Genomic DNA, 27739 nt, shown 5'->3' with positions numbered 1-27739 from the left:
ACCCTGGGTGGGAATCACAGCTCTGCCATTTCATAGCTGTGTGAATGTCTTCAAGTTTCCTAACCTTGATATTCACATTTATTAAACAAGCATCAGTAACTCTGACCTCCCAGGACTGTAAGCACTGAGATGCAGTACCTGAAAGCCCTTCGCTCAATGCCTGGCACGTAGAGGAATGGAAAACGCCAAAGCTGGAATGGGGAGGACCCCAGGACATAATCCAGGGGCCGGCTCCTACTCTTAGGGCCGTCATCTGCTTCCTATGCTGACGACAGTAGGAGACACTATGTGGAGTTCTCATTCATTTGTTTTCTGAGGCATGTCTCTTCTCTGGAAGGAGGAGCACAACCTCTCTGAATTATTACTAAATTACCGATGACAAACACAGCAGAAGCTGGAATCGTGCTGGGGGTAGCTTCTCCCCAGAGCCCTCGGGGCTGATAAGAAGACATACTTTTATTTTCCAACAGAATAAGTTCCCTGCCCCAAGCAAAGGGTAGAAAACATGACTTTAAGGGAACGAGAACAAGAAAAAGTAGAAGAAACAACTTGGGCGATAGAAAAACCATAGGACAGTGGCGACAACAACCAAGAAACATGGTGCCGAACACCCCAGGGCCTAAGCAGAGACTGGATACAGCCTAAGGAGAACTCAAAGGTCACCAGAATAGGTGACTCTAAGGTCTGGTTAAACACTCAGTGGGCAATGAATCTGCCAGTAACACATATTAAAGAAGAAAAAGTCCCCCTGACCCATACCCTTCGTTTCCAATGATAACAACAGATGCTTATTCCTGCATGGTGAAAACTAAACAAGCATTCAAGTTTAGGAATTTAGTGTACATTGTTCCTGTCATTTAAAAGACGGGCTAAATTGCTAGGTACAGCTATTTAAAATCTATTTCATGGGCTTCCCTGGTGGCGCAGTGGTTGAGAGTCCGCCTGCCGATGTAGGGGACACAGATTCATGCCCCGGTCCGGGAAGATCCCACGTGCCGCGGAGCGGCTGGGACCGTGAGCCATGGCCGCTGAGCCTGCGCGTCCGGAGCCTGTGCTCCACAACGGGAGAGGCCACAACAGTGAGAGGCCCGCGTACCGCAAAAAAAAAAAGATCGATTTCATTTGTCAAAGTGAAATGCACACGCATTGTTCAAAAGACAATCATTAAGGATGCCTATACAGAATATAAGGGTTAGACAAATAATCTTTAACAAGAATCTTCCCTGTCTTGCCTTGTCCTTCCCTAGGTGTAGCCTGAATTACACATGGAGGTGAGGCCAGGAAAAGAACTGCTGTTCTCGAGCTTTTGTAAGACTCCTTTGTAGCACGTAAGTTTTACAGGTAGCGTGTTTTCTGCTCTTACAACACTTTCTATTGAATGATTTGCCTCCGTGGGTTGAATAAAGTGGGGGCGCTCTAGCAGAGGGTTAATATTTATGACGCCTAGGCCTCCTTATATGCTTTTAAAGATCATAAATTAGTGACATTACCATGAGCAGAGCAGAGGCATCTATGTATCCTTCTCTCTCCAGATACAGGCAAGAGGAGAAACGTCTAATTCCAATTTGCCCTCAATCAATTTTGAACTTTCCTCTAGGCCTTTTTCTTTCCAAGAACCCTTCAGAGTCTTCTTACCCAGTCCCAGGATGGTTTGATGGGCTATAGGTTGCAATGGGGATGAGACACCTAAGGCACTTTTTTTTTTTTTTTTTTTTTTTGCGGTACGCGGGCCTCTCACTGTTGTGGCCTCTCCCGTTGCGGAGCACAGGCTCCGGACGCGCAGGCTCAGCGGCCATGGCTCACGGGCCCAGCCGCTCCGCAGCATGTGGGATCTTCCCGGACCGGGGCACGAACCCGTGTCCCCTGCATCGGCAGGCAGACTCTCAACAACTGCGCCACCAGGGAAGCCCCTAAGTCACTTTTGATAAAAGTTACATGCCAGTGTGTGTGCATATGGCTGAACTGCTTTGCTGTGCAACAGAAACTAACACAGTATTGGGAAGCAATTATACTCCAATAAAGATCTATTTAAAAAAAAAAAGTTACATGCCAAGTAATGTGAAGGCCCAGCATTCAGAGGTGAGAAGACAGCCTGAGTGGTCACGTACATGCCTGGGACGCAAGGAGCCTGCTCATCACTTTGCCGCCTTCTGGACCCCTGGATCCCACCAAGAGCCCTTGGAGACCAACACCAGAGGCTTCCTCACGAGAACCTTCCTCTACAGCATCCCCAGTACATCTCTGCTTTCAGGCTGAGCTTGCCTCCTTCAGCACGTGGGCCGCGGCCCAAATGGGCCAACGCCAAGTACCAGTTCACGACGAAGTAACCGAATGAAGGCTCCACTCAGAAAACGGTTCCGAACCTGATGCTAGAAGATTCTACACTTGCCTATACGCAAATAACACAAATTTTCAAGATGGAATGTTAGAAGAACATTCGAGTGTATCTCAAAAGGAAAACGAGAAGGCATTCTCTTTTGGATAAGATTAAACCTGAGGTGGGGGGAGGGATAAACTGGGAGATTGGGACTGACATATACACACAACTCTACATATAAGATAGATCACTAATAAGGACTTACTATATGGCACAGGGAACTCTACTCAGTACTCTGTAATGACCTACCTGGGAAAAGAATCTAAAGAAGAGTGGATATACTTATACGTATAACGGATCCACTTTGCTGTATATCTGAAACTAACACAACATTGTAAATCAACTATACGCTAATAAAAATGTTTAAAGATTAAACCTGAGATGAGACTTTTCACCAGCTCTACTTTTTAATTAGTTATTTTTTTTGTAAACACCCTCCTACTGTCACACACGTCTATGGAAAAACACATCTCGGGAACATGTGTCCCCAGGAGTAGTAGCTGACCAGCTGTCCTTAAGGTAAAGGTCAAACAGATGTGGGAAGTGACCGGCACACTCACCAAAATGCCACAAGGCCTACCTTGCGTTCAAGGCTCGAGCCAAAACGTTTGCACGCAATGCTTGTCGTAAAATCCAAGCCGTTGGGCTCACTGCCATTTACGTTTGAGAAAGGCAGCTGTTTTTCTAACTAGAACACGGTGAGGTTATGGATTCTGAATTACAATAAAGTTTCAATTATCTTGACTAATGGGGTAACAAAAGTAAATGAAAGTTACAAATACATCGAATGCCTTATTTCAGCTCAAACCCAGTAAACTTTTACACATACTGTTAAGAACTGACTTTTTAAAATCAATTTTGATTTTGTCTCTCACTACTCTTATGGTCATTGGGCATGGCTGACCAAAGAGAGAAGGAAGTGAATAGAAAAGAGGAACAGCAAAGGGATGACAAGACTGCCAGGCCGACTCACTGTTGCACAGGATAGTAGGAGATGACAACTTCTCAAATCACAGAATCAGTTTTGAAAAGGTTTGATAAGACCTTACTGTATCATAGGATTCAATGGAGGGTTCTTTTTCTGTTTTAATTTTATTGAAGTTTAGTTGATTTACAATGTTGTGTTAATTTCTGCTGTAAAGTTATACACATATAAATTCTTTTTTCATATTCTTTTCCATCATGGTTTAGCACAGGATATTGAATATAGTCCCCTGTGCTCTATAGTAGGACCTTGTTGTTTATCCATCCTATATATAATAGTTTGCATCAGCTAATCCCAAACTCCCACTCCTTCCTCCCCCCACTCCTCTCCCCCTTGGCAACCACAAGTCTGTTCTCTATATTTGTGAGTCTGTTTTTGTTTTGTAGATATGTTCATTTGTGTCGTATTTTAGATTCCACATATAAGTGATATCCTATGGTATTTGTCTTTGTCTTTCTGATTTACTTCACTTCGTATGATAACATCTAGGTCCATCCATGTTGCTGCAAATGGCATTATTTCATTCTTTTTTATGGCTGAGTGATATTCCACCGTGTACATATACCACCGCTTCTTGATCCATTCCTCTGTCAATGGACATTTAGGTTGCTTCCATGTCTTGGCTATTGCGAATAGTGCTCCTATGAACATATGGGGGTGTGTATCTCTCTGAATTATAGTTTTGTCTGGATATATGCCCAGGAGTGGAATTGCTGGATCATATGGTAATTCTATTTTTCGTGTTTTTTTTTGCGGTTTTTTTTTTTTTTTTTTTGCGGTACGCGGGCCTCTCACTGCTGTGGCCTCTCCCGTTGCGGAGCACAGGCTCCGGACGCGCAGGCTCAGCGGCCATGGCTCACAGGGCCAGCCGCTCCGCGGCACATGAGATCCTCCCGGACCGGGGCACGAACCCGCGTCCTCCGCACTGGCAGGCAGACTCTCAACCACTGCGCCACCAGGGAAGCCCCTATTTTTAGTTTTTTGAGGAACCTCCATACTGTTCTCCATAGTGGCTGCACCAGTTTACATTCCCACTAACAGTGCAGGAAGGTTCCCTTTTCCAGTGGAGGGTTCTTAATACCACATCTCAGAAAGATGCCTATTAAGCCTCTTCTTGGAAAAAAAGTCCTCAAATACACTCTCTTCTCTTTTATGCCTCTGTTAGAAAGTTTTGTCAGCTATGGAGCTAAAATTTAGTGCCATGTAACTTTACCTACCCATCATAACACTGCCCTCTGTGCTTACTCAAAAAATCTTGCTTTATAAAGATGAGACTCAACACATGTAGAGCCCAAGTCATAATCCATGTCTATACCTTTTCATATCATAAGGTAGTGGATTTCTTGATTAAGGTGCATTTCAAAACTGACCTCATTCCACACAGAAGAAATATATATGTTGAGGACCTCCTGTATACAGACAAATGCTCCTTTTTATTTCAACTTTTCAGGATTGCCTGTTTCCTCTGGTTCCAATACAATCATTTGTGCTCTCCTCTGGGTCTTTACCAAATTACACTGAAATCATATAAAACTTTTTGGCGTATCTGCCTCTGCAGAGCTTGGAACGCCTTTGAGACATTATCTCATTTTGTTATTTCCAACAGGAGCCAGTTGTGCTATGTTTACCCCCAGAAATCACTGTTAACACCAGTCACCCTCTCTCGTAAGCTTGTGAGTGGTTTACGGAGCTGAAAATGAGTTAAACAATGGATATGAATCAAAGGCAAGAAAGCAGTACCCATTGGTGGAACAACAAACCCTGAGCCTGAAATCACCTGTGACTGGAATTTGGATAATTACAGGAGAGGAGAGCTTCATGGCAGCAGGGATGCTGAAACCTTACTTTTCAAGTCACTTGCATTTAATCACTTTCAATTCAAAGAGTGATCCGATTTTAGACGAAATGACCATGACACAAAGAGAGTTCAAATGTCTTGCCCTGCCCACGGACAGTTACCCTAGATAAGACAGGGACAAAGCCATGCAAACTAAAGTGGTCCTTCTCCTTTCACTCTCCATCACTTTCATCCGCCTCTGGTCTATATAACACCATCCTTTTCTCCCCATAGCACTTATAAGTATCTGAAAGTTTTTGTTCACATATTTTGTTCACTTGTTTTGTCCACCTCTTGAATGAAATCCCTGTGAGAGCAGAAACCTTGCCATTGTGTCACTCAGGTGACCTCAATGCCTAGAACATCTCTTGCGGTCAATAAATGTAGTTGGCACAGAAGAGCATAATACTTGCTCAGCGAGTCCTGTTGAATGAATAAATGACCACAGCTGGAATCTCCCCCAGGTATCAGTGCTTTTTCAGTCATGCCCATGGATCTGGGGTGGGAAAGAACACTCAGACGAAGAACAGCTGTCTCACTGCCAACTCTTTTCTGGTTAAAGAAGCAAAGACGTGGCAGTGACTACAGGCAGGCCAGTGCCAAAGCAGAAGAAAGGCAAGGACACTTGTTTTAGTCCTTGAGGATTTCTGTTCCCTGAAAAAGTTTCTGAAGGCAAACAATTCTTGGTGGTCTATAAAAAATGAGCAATAGGGCTTTCCTGGTGGCGCAGCGGTTGAGAGTCCGCCTGCTGATGCAGGGGACACGGGTTCGTGCCCCGGTCCGGGAAGATCCCACATGCCGCGGAGCGGCTGGGCCCGTGAGCCATGGCCGCTGAGCCTGCGCATCCGGAGCCTGTGCTCCGCAACGGGAGAGGCCACAGCAGTGAGAGGCCCGCGTACCGCAAAAAAAAAAAAAAAAAAAAAAAAAGAGCAATATACAGCTTCTCAGTCAATTCTACTCCCTTCCCTTATTTTTAGTAACAAATGACATTCGGGGCAAGGTTACAGAGAGGAACGGTGATAAGGGGTGAGGAATGGCAACTCTCTCATGTGGACCGTGGTCTCCTGTTCTGGAGCCAAAGCTCAAGCAATCAGTCTGGCAGTTCCCCAAAAGGTTAAACACAAGAGTTACTATAGGATCCAGGAACTCCACTCCTAAGGATACATCCAAGAGAAATGAAAACATATATCCACACAAAAACTTGTAGTTCATGGCAGCAGCATTATTCATAATAACTAAAACTTGTAAACAATCCAAATGTCCATCAACTGATGAATAGATAAATAAAATGTGAACTATGCCTACAATGAATATTTTTTAGCAATAGAAAGATATGAGGTACTGACACATGCAACAACATGGATGAGCCCCCAAAAGATCCTTTGAAGTAGAAGAAGACAGTCACAAAGGACCACACATTACATGGTTCCACTTATGTGAAACGTCTAGAAGAGGCAGACCTAGAGAGACAGAAATTCGGTTGGTGGCTGCCTGGAGCTGGGGGGTAAAAACCACTTACGGGTAGAGGGTTTCTTTTGGGGATAATGAAAATGTTCTGAAAGTAGATAGTGATATGGTTGCCCTACTTTGTGAATAGAGTACTTTGTAAATAATTATTGCATTGTAAACTTTAAATGGGTCAACTGGATGGTATTTGAGATCTATCTCAATAAAGCCGTTATTGGAAAAAGCAGCTCACGCGGTAACCAAATCCATCATGTGGTCTGCATAAGGCAGGGCAATACTGGCGTCTCATAGAAGGAGAAAAGCAGCCCTGCCCTGTTCTATCGGGGGTGCTGTGGAGGTGGCCCCATCCCCCTTACTCTCCACACTACCTTGCTTTGCTCCCACAGGCTTGCCCTGGTCTCCCATTTATCTTCACTCATACAACAGGCTTGCTGAGCACCTACTGTATACTGGGAGCCATGCTAGGCACGGGCCCTGCCGATGCAGGAGGAGAAGGCCTTCAAGGAGCTACCACTTCTGGAATCATTCATTCAACCACAGGGCGGAAAACAGCAAAAGGAGAGTCCTAAGTGGTATTCTGTTGTGGGCAGAAAAGAATTTTTCAACTCTGGGTTCCAGAAAGGTGAACTCATGTCCACACCAGAAGAGCCCACCCAGGTCTGGTATGCAAATATCTCAAAGGCAGGGTGTCTGGCGGGGTGGGACCCCTGGAGTCAGCGCTGACAGGAAGCTGAAAGACACAACCCCCGCCTCGCACTCCAGGGCCATGAAATGGTGCCAGCACCACCCTTCAATTCCATCTGGCAGTACTGTGGGTGTTTCCACTTTGTTTATTTTTCTAAAGGAAAGAGGAGATGGGGGAGGAGGGCTTGAACACAAGTTATTACTCAGCATTTCCATCATGTTTAATGTCTGCAAAGCCCTCCTGCCCTCACTGCGTCCTGAACTGCCTTGAATAATCAAGAAACTTGAGAACCCAGCCAAGAACTCAAAGTACTTAGCAGATAGAAGTACCTATCACTGCGTCTGGCAATGCACGCACCATTAAAAAAATTAATCCCATAAAATAAACACTAGTTTAAACCTTAAGCCAGTATAATCATCTCTGTAAAGCTGACCTGCCACTTGGCAGTTAATGAAGTGAATAAGCTCATGCTCTAAATCTCCCCTTTCACACCCTGACACATGTCCACTTTTATAGAACGGGCACTGACATCCTTCTTTTTTAAATTTTGTTATTCATTTATTCGTTCATTCATTCATTTATTTACTTTCAGCCACGCCTTGTAGCGTGTGGGATCTTAGTTCCTGACCAGGGATCAAACCCGTGCCCCCTGCCTTGGAAGCACAGAATCCTAACCACTGGACCACCAGGGAAGTCCCTCATGTCCTTCTTTGAAATGAAAGAATTCTGTGGCTGGCCCCCCAAGCATTTTATGGTAACAATTAACAAGGAAATTGGCTTCTTGCTGTCAGGACCTACAGCACCTGGATCATCATAGTCCAGATGCACCAGTGATCAAGTAACAGTTTTTTGTATGACTGTCAACTGGGCCAGCACTTCTGGCAAGTATACGGCTGTGTAAGTTGTAATATATTAGATGCACTGTGGCTTTTGGACTCAAACTCCGGAAGGTATTTGAAACAGACGTGTTTGCGTGTTTACATTTATATTCAACCAAGCTTGGTGACCACATTAGCTTGGTCCATAGGAGTGCTACTTTTAGGAATGCTCATTGGTCGACTGGGAGATTACTAAGTAAAAATAATATGCACACTTAAAATTACCATTAATATGAATCATGTGAGGACAAAGTGTTTCAATCAACTATTTCAAGAAACATTGGGGTCACATAAAAATGAAAAAAAAAATTTTGAAAACGTATTTAAAAGGTATCATTTACTTGATTTCAGATCAACTCTGTGCTCTTCCCTCCCACACTCTGCAGGTCAATTAGAAAAGCCTGACAATACCCCCCCACACACACACACACACGCTAACATGGTAAAGTAAAGAATTACCAGGTCTAGATCTGAAAAATAACAAACTCAGAAAGGCCAGCATTGGGGGCTGCTTTCCTCTTGGGGCATCTGCTAAATTAAGAAAAGAGTCCTGAGCGGCTAAGCAGCATTTCTGACAGCCTTGTGAGGTCAGGAAAGCCTGGCACTGCCAGTGAATCGGCTGCAATTTCAGACAAAAAAGACTAAGGAAAAAAGCATTACTGCAGATGAAGATAATGATAAAAAGTTTTACAAACAGGAATTAAAAGTTGGAATTGTCTAATATAACAATTCTAAAATTGTATGCACCTAAAAATAGTTCTGAGAATACAGAAAGCAAAAAACTGACATCACTGTAAACTGACGCAAACTGCAGTCATGGTGGAAGATTTAACACAGTTCTCTCAGCAACAGAAAAAGCAGAAAGAAGGTTAGCATATAGCAAATTTGAAAAAAAAAAGTGACAAAACCATAATCTAATTGTCCTCTATAGAACTTTGCACCCAGTAACTGTAAAATATACATTATTTTCAAGCCCATGGAAACTGAACATGTGCCTTTTACCAGTATAATGGAAAAATGTGTGTCCATAAAGACTAGGTAGAGTAGATTAATTTGGCCCCAGACAAAGCTGTATGACCTAGTAAGGCTTGAAGAGACTATGGTTTCAATATGTAAAGGAGTTCAAGAAGATAAGTAGGACTTCCCCGGTGGAAGCCCACTGAAGCCCACGCACCTAGAGGCCGTGCTCTGCAACAAAAGAAGCCACCACAATGAGAAGCCCATACACCGCAACAGTAGCCCCTGCTCGCTACAGCTAGAGAAAGCCTGTGCACAGCAAGGAAGACCCAACACAGCCAAAAATAAATAAATAAAATAAATAAATTTATATTAGAAAAAGAAGAAGAGGGCTTCCCTGGTGGCGCAGTGGTTGAGAGTCCGCCTGCCGATGCAGGGGACACGGGTTCGTGCCCTGGTCAGGGAAGATCCCACATGCCGCGGAGCAACTAAGCCCGTGCTCCACAACTACTGAGCCTGTGCTCTAGAGCCCGCGAGCCACAACTACTGAGCCCGTGAGCCACAACTACTAAGCCCACGTGCCACAACTACTGAAGCCCACACACCTAGAGACTGTGCTCCGCAACAGGAGAAGCCACTGCAATGAGAAGCCCGCGCACCGCAACAAAGAGTAGCCTGCACTAGAGAACTAGAGAAGGCAACTAGAGAAAGCCTGCACACAGCAACGAAGACCCAACACAGCCAAAAATAAAATAAATAAATTTATTTTTAAAAAAAAAAAAGAGGAAGAAAAAGAATAGAGTGGGAAGCGTCCACACAGCCCTCCCTCCCTTCCCCTGCCCCTGGAAGCTGCACGAAGACACTCTGAAGTGTGTGACGGGGAGAAGGATAATGCAAACCACCAGCCCTCTGCCTAAAACTAAAGGGAGGAAGAGTAAAAGCAGAGGCTTCTGTGCAATGCGGCAGACGGCTTAGCTTTCCTATGGCCGAGCCCTACTTCCTTTCCTTCGGACCTCCCATCTCCTCTTCCCCATCCTGCGTCTGTCTGCCTGGCCCTTGGAAGCCGCACTAGGCTCTAGACGACCACCCTTGCCATGCCATCATCAGAACCATTTACATGGCGGGGGGGCAGACCCTGCAAATCCAGACTTCTTGTCCTAACAAGCCTCACCCTATGAGAAAAATCTGTCTAGCTCCCCACCTCATTCCCGCCCCAATCTTCAGAGAGAATCAATGGACCCTCAATGTTCTTTGCTTTGATCCTCAATGTTAGGGGCCTAGAGACATGTTTGTTGTGCTCTGGGCATTTGGATTAGAAATGTGGATACGTGGATGAGTCCCGTTAGGATTTAGAGAGCTTGAGTTGGAGCCAGAAGCCTGGGGGATGGGGGAGTGCAGACATGACCTGTGCTCTTCAGATGACCCGGGAGCCCTGGGTAACTGCCCAACAGCCCACTTACAGGTTAACTGGGACCCCCTCCCCAGCTCAACCTAGTTGCAGGAAATATACTAGTAGGCTTTCCGGACCTAGAGTCGCCTGACCTAATTCTCTGAAGGAATCTCAGCAACACCAGTAAGTCTCTCCCTCATTTCTCCCCGAGTCTGGGAACATTTAGTGCTGAGAAGAAAGAGCCACTTCAGCAGCTGGGCTTCCTTCGAGCTCCCGCCAGACCAGAGGCACACATGTCTCCTCTGGAGCCAGTGCTGCGTCAGGCCCTTCTGCATCCAGTCACATTTTTGGGGGAATTTTTATCAGTTTATTTAATTATTTTATCTGAGAGAATTTTACAAAGAAATAAATGTTTTTGCCTTTTAGAATATGAGTTGAATTATATGCTTTTCCTATTTATTTTCAGTACCTATGAAGAGATAGCATCTTTCATGTATTAAGGTCTTGCTTCATGAGAAGTCACTGGAAATCAACAGTGCTTCATCTCATTTGCCTCTGTCACTAGTTGTATGACGTGAGGCACCTTATTTACTCTGAACATCAGTTTTCTCAACTACGTTAAAAAAGTGAGCATGGGTTAACTTGTGTAATTTTTAAGAGTTCTATATTTTTGAGAGTCAATAATACATATTTTTTCTTAATTAGAAAAAAACCCTTGCCCTGCCACCCTTAGAGGATTGCCATAAGAATTAAATAGGATGGCATACGTATAACAGCACTGAAACCTCACAAAATGCAGGGTCACATATTTTGGTTTTGGTTTTTTTTGGCTACACGGCGCAGCATGCAGGATCTTAGTTCCCCAACCAGGGATCGAACCCATGCCCCCTGCAGTGAAAGCGTGGAGTCTTAACCACTGGAGCACCAAGGAATTCCCCAGAGTCACATATTTTGATTCTGGTGTCTGGGTATGTCTGCGCTCATGCACTCAGCTGGCTGTTTTGAAATCACCCACAGTCCAAAACTGTATACCCTAAGCACTTCTTGGATTTTTACTAGCATCACTTCAGATGTAAAGCACGTTGATATTTGCTCTAAGTGCCTTATGAATAAGTAACTTCTACTGTTTGGGCCTTGCTCCGTGTCTGGCAGAAGGCCATCCAGACTTACCCTCATACATCTCCAGGATGTGAACCGTGTCTCCAACCTGCAAGGACAGCTCCACATCTTGAGAGGCATTGTAGTTATAGATCGCTGGAAAGGAGAAATAAAAGAGGGAAATCATGGCATCAGTGGCAGTTAAAATACAAGTCACCAAACACATTAAAAAAAAAAAAAATACGAGTCACCACAGAGCACATTCAGTGGTTAGTGAACCACTCTTCTAACAAATAACCCTCTCCTTAATCATTTCAGGTGAATCGCCCACTGGAAAGCAGAGAGCATCCTCCTGGACCCCCATTACTGGTATGTTACAGTCATACTTCCAACCAACAAATATTGGTTGGTTGCCTACTATGTACCACATACTGTGCTAGAGACTGGAGACAGAGTGTTGAAACACAGAGATGTGGTCCCTATACCAGGGATTTTTAATAGTTTAGTACGGGAAGAGATATAGTAAATATATTATTACAGAAACAACTCCTTAATTAAAATGGTGATAAGAGTTATCAGCCTACAACACCACTGAGCTTATGATCTCTAGGGCATAGGGCGAGCCGTCTCCCGGCTTCCCTGACACAGTAACTGGCAGCCAACGGACCACGTATGAGTCCCACCTACCCTCCAGTAATAGACTAACACTGGGTGGCTGCCTCGCCCCAGCTCTAAGTACCCTGGGGAAATGGGGTGCCCCCAAGGTGACCTCCATCACCACAGTCCTTAGGACTGGCAATGACTGGACCACAATCATACAAAACAGTAGACTAACTCTTGTAACTCCAAAAGAAGAAGGCAATGCCATTTTAAGATAGGTAAGAGCTCTGAAGAGACATTTTACCGAGAATCATATATGATGACTAATAAGCACCAGAAGAGACGTCCAACAACCATTAGTCATCAGGGAAATGCCAATTAAAACCGCAACGAGATACAACTTCTCACCCACCAGAATGGCTATTAATTTTTAAAAGGCAGACGTGGCAGGAATGTGGAGAAACTGGAACCCTCATGCATTGCTAGTAGGAACATAAAATGACAAAACCTCTTCGGAAAACGGTTTGGCAGTTTCTTAAAAAGTTAAACATAAATGTACAGGCAACCCAGCAATTCCGCGCCCGGTTATCTACAAAGAGAAATGGAAACATGCTGACACAGAAACTTCATGTGAATATTCATAGCTGTTGCGGTAGGCAGAATAATAGCCCCCCAAAGATATCCACATCAGATTCTGGAATCTGTGAATGTTCCCTCAGGTGGCAAAAAGTGTGAGTTAGTTAAGGATATGGAGAGGAGGTTAATCTGGAAATTCAGGGTGTGGTCCAAACAAAATCACACGTACCCAGATGAGAGAGAGACAGGGAGTTTTCAGAGTCTCACAGAAGAGACGGCAACATGAGGACCGGAGGCAGCGGTGGAAGTAACATGACCTCAAGTCAAGGACTGGCGCGACCGCTAGAAGCTAGAAAAGACAAAGGACGGAATCTCCCCTAGAGCCTCTAGAAGGAGCACAGCCGGTCAACACCTTGATTTTAGACCTCTGGCCTTCAGAACTACGAGAGAATAAAATCCTCTTGTTTTAAGCCACCAAGTTTGTGGTAATTTGTTAGGACAGCCACAAGAAACCAATAGAGAAGCATTATTCACAACAGCTGAAAACTGGAAACAATTCATCCACTGAAGAATCAGTGGATAAGTAAAATATGGTCTGTCCACACAATGGAATATCAGTTAGCAACAAAAAGGAATGAAATACGAACACATGCTACAACACGGATGCTTCAAAGACATTATGAGAAATGAAAGTCACATGCACAAAACATACGTTAGGCTTCCATTTCCTTGTAACGTCCAGAAGAGGCAAGTCTTTCAGTGACAGAGGGCAGCTGATTGTTTCGTGGGTTGTGGGTGGGAATAGCGACAGAGCACAACAGACACCAGGAAGCTTTACAGAGAGACGTAAACCTCCTAAAACTGGATTGGATTGTGGTGATGGTCACAGAACACTGCACATTTACTAAAAATCAATTAACTATATGCTTAAAGTGGGTGGATTTTATGGTATATAAATTAGACTTCGATGAAGTTTTTTTTTTTAAGGTAGATTTATTTCTTGCCCTCTCTCATGATGAGTGAGCTGCATCCTTTCAGGGGAAAAGAACCACCTTAGAGATTCGGTTCTAACCACTGACCTGACCATCCAAGGAACCCACGATGTTCCCCATCTCTGCAGCTCTTATGAGCACATGAGGCTGGTCACTCAATCCATCAAACCATCTGCCAGATCCCACATGGCTCATTAAGAAGGGAAGAAAGGGATCCAATCCAATCATGGTACCTACTGCTCTTTCCTGAGCCTGCGATGCACCGAGATCAGCAGGCTGACTGCAGGTTCCTCACAGTCAATCTATCCCAGAACGGAAGGAGCAGACCTCTAGCGCCATGTTTTCCAAGTGGCCTCTCTTTTTGAAGAGAAGCACCCAAATATGTGTTCTTCTGTAGTCTTGGCACGGAAATCTGGACAGATGATACTGGAACTGGTTTACTATTGAGCTTGTGGACTGTAATATGAATTCAGACTAAGACCAGGCTGATGAAGTGGGCTAGCAGAAACTGCACAGCATGCAGAAGAAGTTAGTTCCTGGTTCCTAGACTTCTTCGTGGGCCACGAGGCCACAGCTACTGAGCCACTGAGGTTCACTTCCTTCGTCTAACTGCTACTTGATTCAAACGTTTTGCCCACTAGGTATACTGCTGGGTCTCCATAGAAAATGTAGATCTCACATCCCTGAATCCCTGGAGCCCCCATTCACGGCCTCCCCCCAAACTGGCCCCGCCAGCAGATGGAATCAGGAAGTAGAGAGCTTGCTGTGTCACAATGTGTTGTGTAATCACCAAGCTTCACCTCTTCCTCACACTTAGTCACCAGGAAAGTAAGCAGAAGCTCTCAAAGGCAGCACCTGGCACCGTAGCTCCAAGCTACAAACACCTACCAAGGACTGCTGTAAACACACACGCGCGCGCACACACACACACACACACACACACACACACACACCATAGACTATTATGTTTCCTTAAATCCTAGATTCCCGAGCCTGACAATCAAAGTGCTCCCGAAATTACCCTGGCTATAATTATCCACCTTTGCCTCCATCATCTGCCAAATCCCACCCTCTGCTCAGGTCAGGACTCATAACCTCCCCTAAATTCTGTGCTCAGTTCACGGTTTACCTCTGCCTGGAACAACAGCTTATCTCTTTCTTCCTCACACCGTAAAGCTCACATGCACAATGCAGTTCGACAAATGATTACTGACTCCCTATCACCCTGCAAGGATCTCTTTTTTCTCCGAAGTCCCACAATTTTTCCTTTAACACAGTTTGGGCTTTAGATAACAGACAATCTTGTGTTATCATCTGCCACCGATCAGAAGGTAAACCCTTCATGAATGGGGACCTGGTTACACATGACTTTGTGCCTTTCACATTCCAAGGCACTGGATGAGGCCCAAAGAAGGTGCTTAAGGCACAAGAGTGGTCTTTATAAAACCCACCAATCGATTCAGTTATTCACCACTTCTTCCCCAAACTTCAAGGTACTTCTGCTTCCCTCAGAAGCAGCAGCTGTGGTTTCTCACCACTCATGAAAGGGATTATCAGATCACCTCTCTGGCCTCTCTTTTGCTAATTATACAAGAGAATCTGCCTTTCCAACCCAAGCCTTCAAAGAGCTTCACATGGGAAACACATTCTTCAGCAATGCCTTCCGCTGGAGTGACAAGTCACCAGTTAGAGGGCATTTGTACTCCCTGTTGCATGTCTTTGGGCAGAAGTACTAATAAGATTTCCAGTCACTTACAATGTCATCGATTTACACCAACGATGCACTTTAGAACCACGCCCTCCCCATCCCCCTCCTTAATCCACTTTATTTCCGTTGTAGTTTATGATTTCACTTCCATATGGAATATAGTAATTGTATGGAGTGGGTGCCAACTACCGTATTATTTAATGAGGAAACTGAGACTCAGAAGGGGTCAGCACCTTGACCCGAGGAGCCCAGCTTTGCCAGCAGCAGAGCTGTTACTGACGCCGTCCTGTGAAGACCCGTTCATCCCATTTTACCAGGCTGGTCCACGATGCCAAAGGGATGCCCTGGAAGAGCCTGGCAGCAAAGAAAAGAACCTGATAGCATCTCAGTATGTTGTCTGCCTCAGAATTCTCTCATTAAACGAGACCCCCAACTTCCCCAAACACTCTTTATCGTACTGGGTTGGCCAAAACGTTCGTTCTGTTAGTGAATACACTGTTCAGTGAAGTTCTTGGTGAAAATGAAAAATGTCTTTTATTTCTACTTAAAACCAAACAAACTTTCTGGCCACCCCAATACAGGTTGGTGATCATGCTGTCTGCTCGTCTTGTGCTATTTCAAAAACAGGCATACAACTCACATGCTCAGTGGATCACGTTTTCTCCCTAGAATGTGAATAACTGTTACAGAGGAAGACAGAGAAAGGAGAAGTAAAGGAAACCCTTTGGGTTAAACAAAGCAGACTCAGTTCTATCAGTTACACATGCATGACCTTGGATGAGTTCGTCTGGGCCTCAGTTTCCCATCTGTAAACAAGGCATGGACCAGATGACTCTAAGGGACCCTATGGCTCCAACAGCCTCTCATCCACGAGGTTTTGATAAGAGGCAAGAGAAACAAGTTGTGTCGTTTGGAATCAGCAGGCACCACCGCAATGTCTTGTTTTGTCTGAGGAAATTAAACAAGAGAAGGGAGTCGCTGTGTATGAACCGCCTTGCTGGCTGCTATGTGCAAGGTTGGGAAAGACAAGCCGCTGGAATTCTGCCCCGAGCAGCTTACTGTTTATATCGCAAAAGTATAATTTTGCAGAGCCAACTAGATAAGACAGTATGTCTACAAATGTAAAGTAGTTTGCATTTTACCAAATCTTTGATTTGGCCTGGCCTTTTCTTTTAAACCAGACTTTCATGAGAGAGGAAAAAAGAGAAGAAATTTGAGGTCTTAGCATTATGCAACAAGAAACCAACAGAATAAGAATAGTCTGATAGGCCCCCGTAAGTCGATGGGTTGCTAGTAGTTAATCTTTCTGATAAATTAGGCTTTTTCATGAATCCTCAAATTACAACCCCCTGAAGAATAACTAAAACATGACGTTTTCTATTAGGCGTTTGGTAGCGTCTGTGAAAGAAAGATACAGCAAACACAGATCGAGGTCCTGACTTGAGTTGTCTGCTATTCAGAATGTTATCAAGATGATCAAACTTCTTCTTTTTCATTATTATCTTGATCTGCCTACTTTCAGCCATTAGAACTATTAAGACTAAAAAGGCACATCGTGTCTTTATCTTCACCCTGGGGTCAATGCAATAATGTCCTAGAAGGCCAAGTGGACTTTTTTCTTTGGCTCTTTAATTCGAGTCTACTACAAGGATGAGACAATCAGATTCAACAGGAAGTATGACCCCAGGAGTTAAAAAAAAAAAAAAATGTGGTTTTACACTGATCATTCCAATTAGGCTCCAGACTGGTCATCCAGGTCAGGGGCTGTCAGATGAGGACAACAGCTTCTACTTGTCACCAGCAGTAACTCCACAGGGGCAGCTCTTACAGGATTCTTTTTTTTTTTTGCGGTACGCGGGCCTCTCACTGTTTTCGTGGCCTCTCCCGTTGCGGAGCACAGGCTCCGAACGTGCAGGCTCAGCGGCCATGGCTCACGGGCCCAGCCGCTCTGCTGGGGATCATGTGGGATCCTCCCGGACCAGGGCACAAACCCGTGTCCCCTGCATCGGCAGGCGGACTCTCAACCACCGCGCCACCAGGGAAGCCCCGTCTTACAGGATTCTTAACTTCGTTTTCTAGACCTTTAGGAGAATTTAATGACCAGTTAGGAGATTTAAGGACCGGTTCATTGGTTATTCTTTAGAAATCTCTATTTTAAGGATATCTATTTGTGGCTAGAACAGATAAATACATCTTTAATGGGAGAGATATTTCACAGATATAAACTCAACTATGGTTTATTTATTTCCTCACGGGTACCAAAGGATTACCTCCAAGCCATCTCATTTAAATTAATATGAAATTAAATCTACATGAAACATGTAAAGCTAATACAAGGCAACTCAAAATTGCAGAATAGAAAGCCTTTGTTCTACAAACACCAGGAGTTTCCGCACAGTTTGTCTATGTAAGAAATGGAGGCACCAGTATATTCTTCCAAAGAGGAGAATGTAGCAGAGCCTCTAGGAAGATGACAAGCCCTGGTAGACACAGGGTAAATGGCAGTCACCTTCCCTTTCCCCCTTTCTTGCCCTGTCTGGCTTCCCACTTCAGGCATGGTGGCGGGCACATCCTCAAAGATGGACACAACTGCCCTCACCAACAGGACAGTGGAAGTCATTCAATGAAAACTGGGGGTCAGGAAGGTCTGTACAGGTAACGGAACAAGCTAGCCTCAACAGTCCTAACAAGGTAAAGCTGGACAAGGAAGGGCCGATGTCCTTAAGGACAGCAAATGCATTTCATTGCAGGCAGCTAAGCACAAAGCTCCCCTTAGAAACAGCACGAGAATCGGGGAATAGTTCAGTATTTTAACCATTTTCTTGCTGCCCTTCCAAGCATGTCTGCAGTGATTCAACTGAGGCGTCAGGGTGTTACTCAGAATACCAAGGATGCCTCAGTCGTGGACTCACTACAGCACTCTCCATCTGGGTATAACACTGAAACTACACATTCTAATGTTACCATGCTTATCCTTCTACTAGCTTCTATTCTTTTCAACTGATCTCTTTCTTGTTAAGGAAAAGTAAAAGGGAAAAAAATCAGAGGACAACTAGGGCAGGGTTTTAATGAGGAAGTAAAACAATTAACTTACTAACAAGTCCAGAACACCTTCCCCTAATCAAATAAGGTATTATTTTCAGGTTCTTCTTGGTATGCATTCTTATTAAATAAAAATGAGACGGTCAGATCTAAGATTGGGCTGAGTTTGCGGCATCTATCTTATGGACAGAAATCATAATTGAGGAATAGAGAATCTAAAAATAAAAGCCAGGACTTCCCTGGTGGCCCAGTGGTTAAGCATCCATGCTCCCACTGCAGGAGGCTCAGGCTCGATCCCTGGTCGGGGAACTAAGATCCCACATGTGGTGACGAGGCCAAAAAAAAAAAAGAAAAGAAAAGATAAAAGCCACCAATTATTGCAGACTCTAGAACAAGCACTTTGAAATGACAGTCAAAAATGTTAGTGATGATTTTCTCCATATGTACATGAAATTTGAGACAAAGCACAGATAAACTGAGAAAATGAATGATCCCCTACCAGGCTGGAAAACCCATTAATTTAATATCACCAATCTGAAAATGCAAATACAAAGGCAGCAGCTTTTACGTCTGTCTCCACAGGGCCTGCCCCAGAACAAGCTCAGTCGGTCGCCGTTAGCCTCCGGGGCGCGTTCAGGAGGGTCTTAGAACAGCTTCTCCCGTATTATGTACACCAGAGTCACGTCCTACTGAAAGCACCATGAGAAAACAGAATGTGTACATGTGGCTGGGAGCGAAGGGAGAATCGGAAAAGCAGAGAACTGAGGAGAAGGCCAGACACTGAAGAGATCTGGGAAACCTCCTTGTTTCATAAATGAAGAAATGGAAGCCCGGCGTGTACCAGACCAAGGTGACACCAAATTACAGTCAGGCTACTGAAGGTACTTTCTGCAGCTTGGCCAAAACCCTACCAGTGCGGACTCTCAGGAAAGTCATTGAATTTTCTGGGGCTTCAGTTTCCTTATCAATAAAGTGACATTTGTAACCTGGTATTTTGCCTACCTCAGGGTTGCTGTAAGAATAAAATAAGAAGAAACATAAAAACGAGTAAGTATTGGTAATGTCTCTGGAAGGTTCTTCACCATAACAGAGAAGTAAGAAATCAAAAAGATACATAACTCTGGGCTAATCGATTTGCATTGGAAATTCAGTATGAATTTGGAATATTTTTCTCTCTATTCAACTTAAAAATACGTATTAATTTAGACTTGTGGCCGAAGTGGACCACAGGGATCAGGGATCAGATGAACTATCATCCTGAACATCTAAAAAATGGACAAAAATATGACAGTGGTTTTCAGACACTGAACAGCATACAGCACAGGAGGGTGGTGCCTGAGAGAAGGGAAACAGATGAGGGAAATCTACAGTTGCATCTCCAGGCAAAAGTGCAGGGAGGAGAAGCCGAAATACAGCCTCGGAGTCACCCTAAGGTGAGGGAAGAGAGTTGAGAATTCAGGGAAGTCAAGGTGACTAGAACATACAGAGCAGAGAAGCAGAGAGGTGAGGGCTGCCTACTAGCTTAAGCTGATTACTGATCAGCCCATGCTTGTGAAGAAAATTCCCAAGGGCAAGGAAAAGAACCACTGGGAAAGAAAAGGAGGAGCTATTCCCAAGCCTCACACAGAGTTGGGAACAGTTCACATTCTCCACAACCAGAGCCAAGAAACCTTATGGTATGTGGCCACTGGCTTGAGTACTCAGAAGAGTATTGCCCTGGTAATGCAACCAAACTGGCCCCAGACTACAGGCTGTGCTGATCCCATTAATAAAGATCAAATGCAAACCTGGAGAGAATGAAAGTTTCCTCATAATTCAACTCCATCCCAGAACAAGGCTCAAACTCCCAACATGATAAAATTTACGATGTCTGACATTCAGTTCATGATTATAAGACATGCAAGGAAGAAGGAAAATAATCACCTATAGTTAGGAGAAAAAGCAATCAATAGAAAAAGACCCAGAAATGATGCAGATCAGGCAACAGAACAAGTCCCAGTTAACTGAAAAGTATTCAAATCATACAAAGCATGTTCTTTGACTACAATGGAATTAAATTAAAAATCAATTAACAGAAAGACATTTAGAAAATCCCAAGATATTTGGAAACTGAACAACACACCTCTCAACAGCTCCAGGACCATTAAAAAAATCAATGTAATCCACCACATTAAGATAAAAAGAGAGAAAAAATATGATCATCTCTATAGCTGCAGAAAAGGCATTTGATAAAATCTGATATCCACTGATGATAAAAAGTGTCAGCAAGGACTTCCCTGGTGGCGCAGTGGTTGAGAATCTGCCTGCTGATGTAGGGGATATGGGTTCGTGCCCCGGTCCGGGAAGATCTCACATGCCGTGGAGCAGCTGGGCCCATGAGCCATGGCCGCTGAGCCTGTGCGTCTGGAGCCTGTGTTCTGCAACAGGAGAGGCCACAACAACAGTGAAAGGCCCGCGTACCGCGAAAAAAAAAATGTCAGCAAATTATGAATATCTTTAATCTGATAAAAAAGCATACATGATGCACCTATAGCAAACATACTGATCTGTCAAATATTAAATGTGCTTCCCTAATACTGGGAACATGGCAAGGATATCTGCTCTCTATTCTACATTTTAATGTGGTTTTAACTAGTGCTATGATGCAAGAAAAAGAAATTAAAAGCTTACTAATCGGAAAGAATGTCATAAAGCTGTGTTTATTAGCAAATGATTTGGTCATCTATACAGAAAATTTTAAGGCATTTACAAAAGTTACTAGAACTAATGAGTGAGGTTAAGGACGTTTTAGGACCCAAGTTTGGTCAATATACAAAAAAAAAAAAAAGTCCACTGTATTTCTCTATAACAAGCAAGCTGAAATTGCTGGATTATCATGTAAAGTGCATTTCTTCCTATAGATTTCAGGTCAAACAATTTGAAAACCAGTGCCCCAGAGAAACTCTTGCACAAGTATACCAAGAAATATATATAAGAATGTTCATAGCATCAGTGTTTGTAGTAGCAAAAACTGGAACCAACCCAATGTCCATTGAAGAGAAAATGGGGAAATAAGTTATGTTATATTCAAACACAGAATACAGCAGGTAAAATGAATACATTCTTTGCACACATACCACTAACAAAATGTTGAGCAAATTTTTTAAAAATACAGGAGCGATATACACAGATACCTTTAGGTAAAATTCAAAATCTTGGAAAACTAAATGAATTAGGTTTTTAAAATATACATATATATGTGGTAAAACTATAGGAAAAAATTATGAAAATAAAATACACTCATTTCAGAATACTTTTACTTCCAGGGCGGGGCTGTGGTGTCCAACTATTAGGGAGAAGCATGAGTGTGGGTCTAATATACAGAGAACTTTTTTTTGCAATTCATTAGATGGGGATACATGGCGGGGGTTGTTAGTTTCTTTTTATAGAAGTGTTGTAAATATTCTTTTATGAATTCAACATTTAATATTTCAGTGGTTCACAAATGTTAGCATGCATCAGAATCACCAGGAGGGCTTGTTAAAACATAAGATTGCTGGGCCCCATCTTTAGAGTTTCTGAGTCAGAAGGTTAGGAATGGGGCCCTAGAATTTGCATTTGAACACGTTCCCAGGTAGGAATGACACTGCTGGTTCAGGTCAACACTTCAAGAACCTCTGCATTACTTATTTGAGCCTCACACAAACCAGCAAAGAAGAAAGAGTGAACATGGGCCTCATTTTACAGATTTAAAAAAGTAATCTCTGAGCGACTAAGGGGTCGACAGGATTACACTACTGCTAATCATACCAGCTCTGGTCTCAGACTACCTGTGTCCAAACACTGGCTCTGTATTTACTGATTCTTATTGGAGGTAATTTACATTCTTGATGCCCCAATTTCCTAACCTGTAAAATGGGTACAATTATAGCAATTCACATACAGGGTTCTTGTGAGCATTAAAGGATTATAAAGGTAAAGCACTTAAATTTGTTCCTGGTGCATAGTAAATCCTGGGTAAACGTTAACTAACTTTATTACCACTACGTTAATTAAGTGGTAGAGCTGAGACTTAAATCTAGGTATTCATATTCATTTTCAATCATTATCAACACAAATGCCTTTTGGTACCACAAAACAACACTGGTGGGCTTCCCTGGTGGCACAGTGGTTAAGAATCCGCCTGCCAATGCAGGGGACACAGGTCCGAGCCCTGGTCCGGGAAGATCCCACATGCCACCGAGCAACTAAGCCCGTGCACCACAACTACTGAGCCTGTGCTCTAGAGCCCGTGAACCACAACTACTGAGCCCGCTTGCCACAACTACTGAAACCCATGTGCCTAGGGCCTGTGCTCTGCAACAAGAGAAGCCACCACAATGAGAAGCCCATGCACTGCAATGAAGAGTAGCCCCCGCTCGCCACAACTAGAGAAAAACCCTCACACAGCAATGAAGACCCAACACAGCCATAAATAAATAAATAAATAAAAATTTAAAAACAAACAAACAAAAAAACACTGGTGAGTTCCACAAAACTTATCTTTAAAAAAATTTTTTTAGAAACCTTTAAAACTGGATGACTTTCATGGAAATTCTAGATCCCACTGCTCTTTCCACTTACAAGAAAACTAAGAACCCAAGACCATACAGCTAGTTAGATTCAGCGTGGGATGAGCTGGAATAGCTTTTTCCAAAGGCCACATAACCAGTCTTTATAATACATTTCACCCTGTATTGAATTGTACTTCTAAGGTAAACAATGAAAACAATGGAGGATTAAATAACAAATGATCCATTACCATTTCTGGAATGAATGAATGAATCAAATAAGCAAGCAAGCATCAGGCCTATGAACCTGAGGAACTAGGTTTCTGACTTGTTTACCTTCTTAATATATTTATTTTAGCAAACAAATAAAGATTTTTTTACACAATACAATTAGCTGGAGTCAATTCAATGCAAAGATATGGAAATGTCCTTTCAATCTCATTTCTTCCTCTAGTCTCTAGAAAAGCAAATACAATATTTCTATGGCTTAATTTAAGAACAAATGAAAAATCTAAATGTGATTGTGTATCACCTTAATCACTTTACATTTTAAAAAATTCACCAGGGACTTCCCTGGTGGCACAGTGGTTGGGAATCCGCCTGCCAACGCAGGGGACACGGGTACCCTGGTCTGGGAGGATCCTACATGCCATGAAGCAGCTGAGCCCGTGTGCCACAGCTGCTGAGCCCACGTGTCACAACTATTGAAGCCCGTGTGCCTAGAGCCCATGCTCTGCAACAAGAGGTTACCGCGTTGAGAAGCCTGCGCACTGCAGCACCCCCCCGACGCAACTAGAGAAAGCCGCGCAACAACAAAGACCCAATGTAGCCAAAAATAAATAAATTTTTAAAAATCTACAAAATTCACCAGAATTCCACTTTTTTCACATACATTCGAAAATAATCAAAAATAAAGTAGCACGCAAATTCAATATTTTAGGCATGAATGTTCATAAAAAGAAAATATTGCTCATAAAATAGAACAACCTGACTTACAGCACAATCTAAATGTTAATAGCATAATAACATTTTTCCAACCAGAAATCTAGCCTTGCTTGTTTTCTGGCATTTAAAAATAGAAATCAGGGACTTCTCTGGCAGTCCAGTGGTTAAGACTCCATGCTTCCACTACAGGGGGTGCAGGTTCGATCCCTGGTCAGGGAACTAAGATCCTGCATGCCACATGTGGTGCAGCCAAAAAATAAAAATAAATAAAAAATAAAACTAGAAATCACGCTAAAGCTAGTGAAAAACATACTTCCTGGTCTTCCACACTAGTACATTATACTTTATTTCAGTATAACCAATTAATCAATAAGCCGTGACCTACAGTACAGTACAGATAAGGAGTAAAAACAAAGAGAGATGCTCGGTGACTTTGCTCTTTTGAGTCACTTAGGCTTGACACCCATAGAGCCATCTTAGACTTGTTGCTCTCCGTTTCCAGTCCTACAGTTTTAGTCTTTCCTTCACGATCTAGAACTCAGACTACTACCTTTGGACCTTAACTGATCACCCTGCCTGCAGTCTCTCCTCTTGTGCAAAACAGGATGTTAAAAACCACAGGCCCAAAATGGCGTCACTTGTGCTAAAGCCCAAGATACGAAACCTAGATTTAATACCTAACACCAAAAATGTAATCTTAATCAACCAATCTGGAATTTTCTGGTCAGCACCAGTGAGGTCAGCTGACAAGTGCACCCTATCCATCCTCCAGAGGAAGAAGAGGCAATGCACATGGGAAAACCCTTACTGTTCTCGTCCTCCCACAAAAGAAATCCTGGCCTAAAAAATAATCCTTTCTTTCTTTTTGCTAGTAGCTCCCTTGCCCTACCCTTCTTCCTATAAAAACCTTCCATTTCACACAACCTTTTAGAGCACGCTTCTAGTTGCTAGGTGGGATGCTGCAGGATTCATGAATCACCTAATAAAGCCAATTAGATCTTAAATTTACTTGGTTAGATTCTGTTTTTCAACAGGGACAGATAATAATAATTACATCATAGGGCTACTATGGAGATTGAATAATAAAACACTTACCAGGGGAAAAACTAGCTATTACTGATATTATAACACTACTTTGTATAACTGTGCCACTTTTTAACACTACTTATAACATCTTATTCCCCAGTTCAAAAATCTTCCGATAGTTCTCTATTTTCTACTGATGCATGTGATTTAAGAACTTTCGAAGCTCAGTTCCATCTGAGTCTTCTTTTGTAATCCCCTTGCTTGAATGGCCCTCTCTACTTTACTCCACTGGACCAAATCCTATCCATAAATTAAGTTTACAAGAGGCCAATTCAACCGCAAGCTCATCCCCAATTATCCCAGCCTTCCATGGTTTCACCTTTTCAGAGATTATACACCTCAACCTATTCTGCATAATTTAAAGCTTAACCAACTCAACCTAGTGTGTGACGGGACCTGCTCAGGTCCCTCCTGGGGCTCCATGCAAAGAGGAGCCCCACAACCAGAGGCTGACATCAGGCATGGCCCCCTGTAACCATGGTGATACCGAACCAAACTCCGCCTGCTGCTCAGCGGAGCCAATCTACTGACACTGGGTTCTGGTGAAGGAAAGTGCAGCGTTTATTGCAGGCACCAAGCAAGGAGAACAGGCAGCTCAGGCTCAAAAGTTCCAAACTCCCAGATGTGTTTTAGGGAAGGGCTTTTGAAAGCAATATTTGGGGTGAGGGTTACAGGGGGCATGACTTTCTTCTGATTGGTTGGTGGTGAGGTAACGGGGTGGTGTTTCAAGAATCTTAATCCTCAGTCTTCTGGTTCCAGCCAGTCTGGGACCTATGTGCTTGTGGTCAGCACACAGTCACGATCCTCCACCAGGGTGGGGGTCTTAGTGACTGCAGAAAAAGATATGTGTCCAATTGTTTTGTATATCCATTAAGGAGGAATTAGAACTCTGTTGTATCACTGAACTATTGGTTCTTGACTGCTTTTCCTCTGTTTCTGCATTCCCTTACTTCCTTAATTAGGAACTGCTTGAGTCTCTGCTCTTTGGAACTCAGGGAAGGCCTAGGAGACTAAAGCCTTTGTTTACAAACAAAAACAGGGGACACAGAGGAGCTTCTGTACCAGGGAAGGCCCCACAGGGTCCTGCTCAGTTTCAAATCCCCCTTTTCTTTGATACTCTGCAATCCTGAGGGGAACAGGGGGCAGGACAGGAAAGCAAATAAAGTTTTGGATAGAAAGTTTAATCATAAACTCAGTAGGAGAGCTCAATTTTAGGGGGACTCAGGTTCAATGGGCTTCTTGGTACAGGCCTACCTGAGACGACTGCTCAACAGCGACAAAAGAGGACTTGTGTTGGTTAGTCTCTACTTCCCTAAATTATAAGACTTCATTAAATCATTAAATCCCTTCATTAAATCTCCTCAAAACGGGGGCTTCCCTGGTGGCGCAGTGGTTGTGAGTCCGCCTGCCGATGCAGGGGACACGGGTTCATGCCCCGGTCCGGGAGGATCCCACATGCCACGGAGCAGCTGGGCCCATGAGCCATGGCCGCTGAGCCTGCGCGTCTGGAGCCTGCGCTCCGCACAGGGAGAGGCCACAACAGTGAGAGGCCCGCGTACCACAAAAAAAATAAAAATAAAAATCTCCTCAAAAGGGAGCCAAGAGCATTCCTGGCAGCATCCTTCAGTCAGGTCCTGTCTGAACACCACTGTAGACAAATCTTTGTTTTTTTCTCCTTATTTATACTCTGCTCTGATACTGTGAAAAATTTCCTCAGCAGCAGATGGTGGGTTGGGGAAGTAATCGGAGTGTGGTGTGTGTGAACAGAATACGTGATATATGAAAATGTGCCGAATGGGGTGGGGGGTGGGGGTAAGGTTGGCAAAGCTCCCTAACAAATAGGGCTGATTCTAGGTTGCCTCTGTCCTGATAGTTCTTTGGCCCTTTCAAGAAATTTCAGGAAGGGAAAATTTAGTTGCCTAAACTTGGCGCCACATTTTTCCTCTCAAGTCTCCGTCACTTAATAGAAAGTTTAACAATATTGTTTTTGTTACAAATAGTTGCATCTCATTTTTATCATCTTACTTTGTGCTTTCTATTTTCTTTGTTTTGTTTTATCTCTTGCTCTGTGGACTCTGCTTTCCTTTTCCCCCTTCTGGCAATATAATAAGGTAAATTCTCTGTACAGATAGAGAGGTTTTAACTGTATTTGTCAAAAACTGGAAACAACCCGAATGTCCTTCAACAAGAGAATGAAGAAACACGCTGTGTTACATCTGTACACTGGAATTGTCCTCAGCAGTGAAAAGGAACAACTACTGTTACAACATGATGAATCTCACATGCGTTATATCAAGTGAAAGAAGCCAGACTCAATAGGGTGCATACATACTGTATGATTCCATTTATAGAACATTCTGGAAAAGGTGAAAAGTACAGGGGAGGAACACAGACCAGTGGTTGCCAAGTGCTGGGGTTGAAAAGGGAGCTGACTACAAAGGAGCCCAGGAAAACTTTTGCAGGTGATAAAAGTATTCTACATTTGATTGTGGTGATAGTTGCACAGCTAAATGAGTTTGTCAAAATTCACAGATTTATGCACTAAAAAAAGGTAAATTTTATGTACGTAAATTATACCTTAATTTTT

General features: G+C 43.4%; 1 protein-coding gene across 1 annotated transcript in view; it reads right to left on the bottom strand.

Moving 5' to 3' along the window:
- Nucleotides 1-27739, bottom strand: part of DOCK5 (dedicator of cytokinesis 5) — a gene marked incomplete at both ends in the record, with an annotated part of 208018 nt that overhangs the window by 135213 nt on the left and 45066 nt on the right. Inside the window, one exon of the mRNA XM_079706756.1 lies at nt 11747-11830. Coding sequence (XP_079562882.1) covers nt 11747-11830 — 84 coding nt within the window. The remainder of the gene's footprint in view (nt 1-11746; nt 11831-27739) is intronic.

The sequence above is a fragment of the Hyperoodon ampullatus genome (assembly GCF_949752795.1).
Source record: "Hyperoodon ampullatus genome assembly, chromosome: 6".
Lineage (NCBI taxonomy): Eukaryota > Metazoa > Chordata > Mammalia > Artiodactyla > Ziphiidae > Hyperoodon > Hyperoodon ampullatus.
The sequence above is the reverse complement of the archived record's forward strand: the minus strand, read 5'-3'. Positions and strand labels throughout refer to the sequence as shown.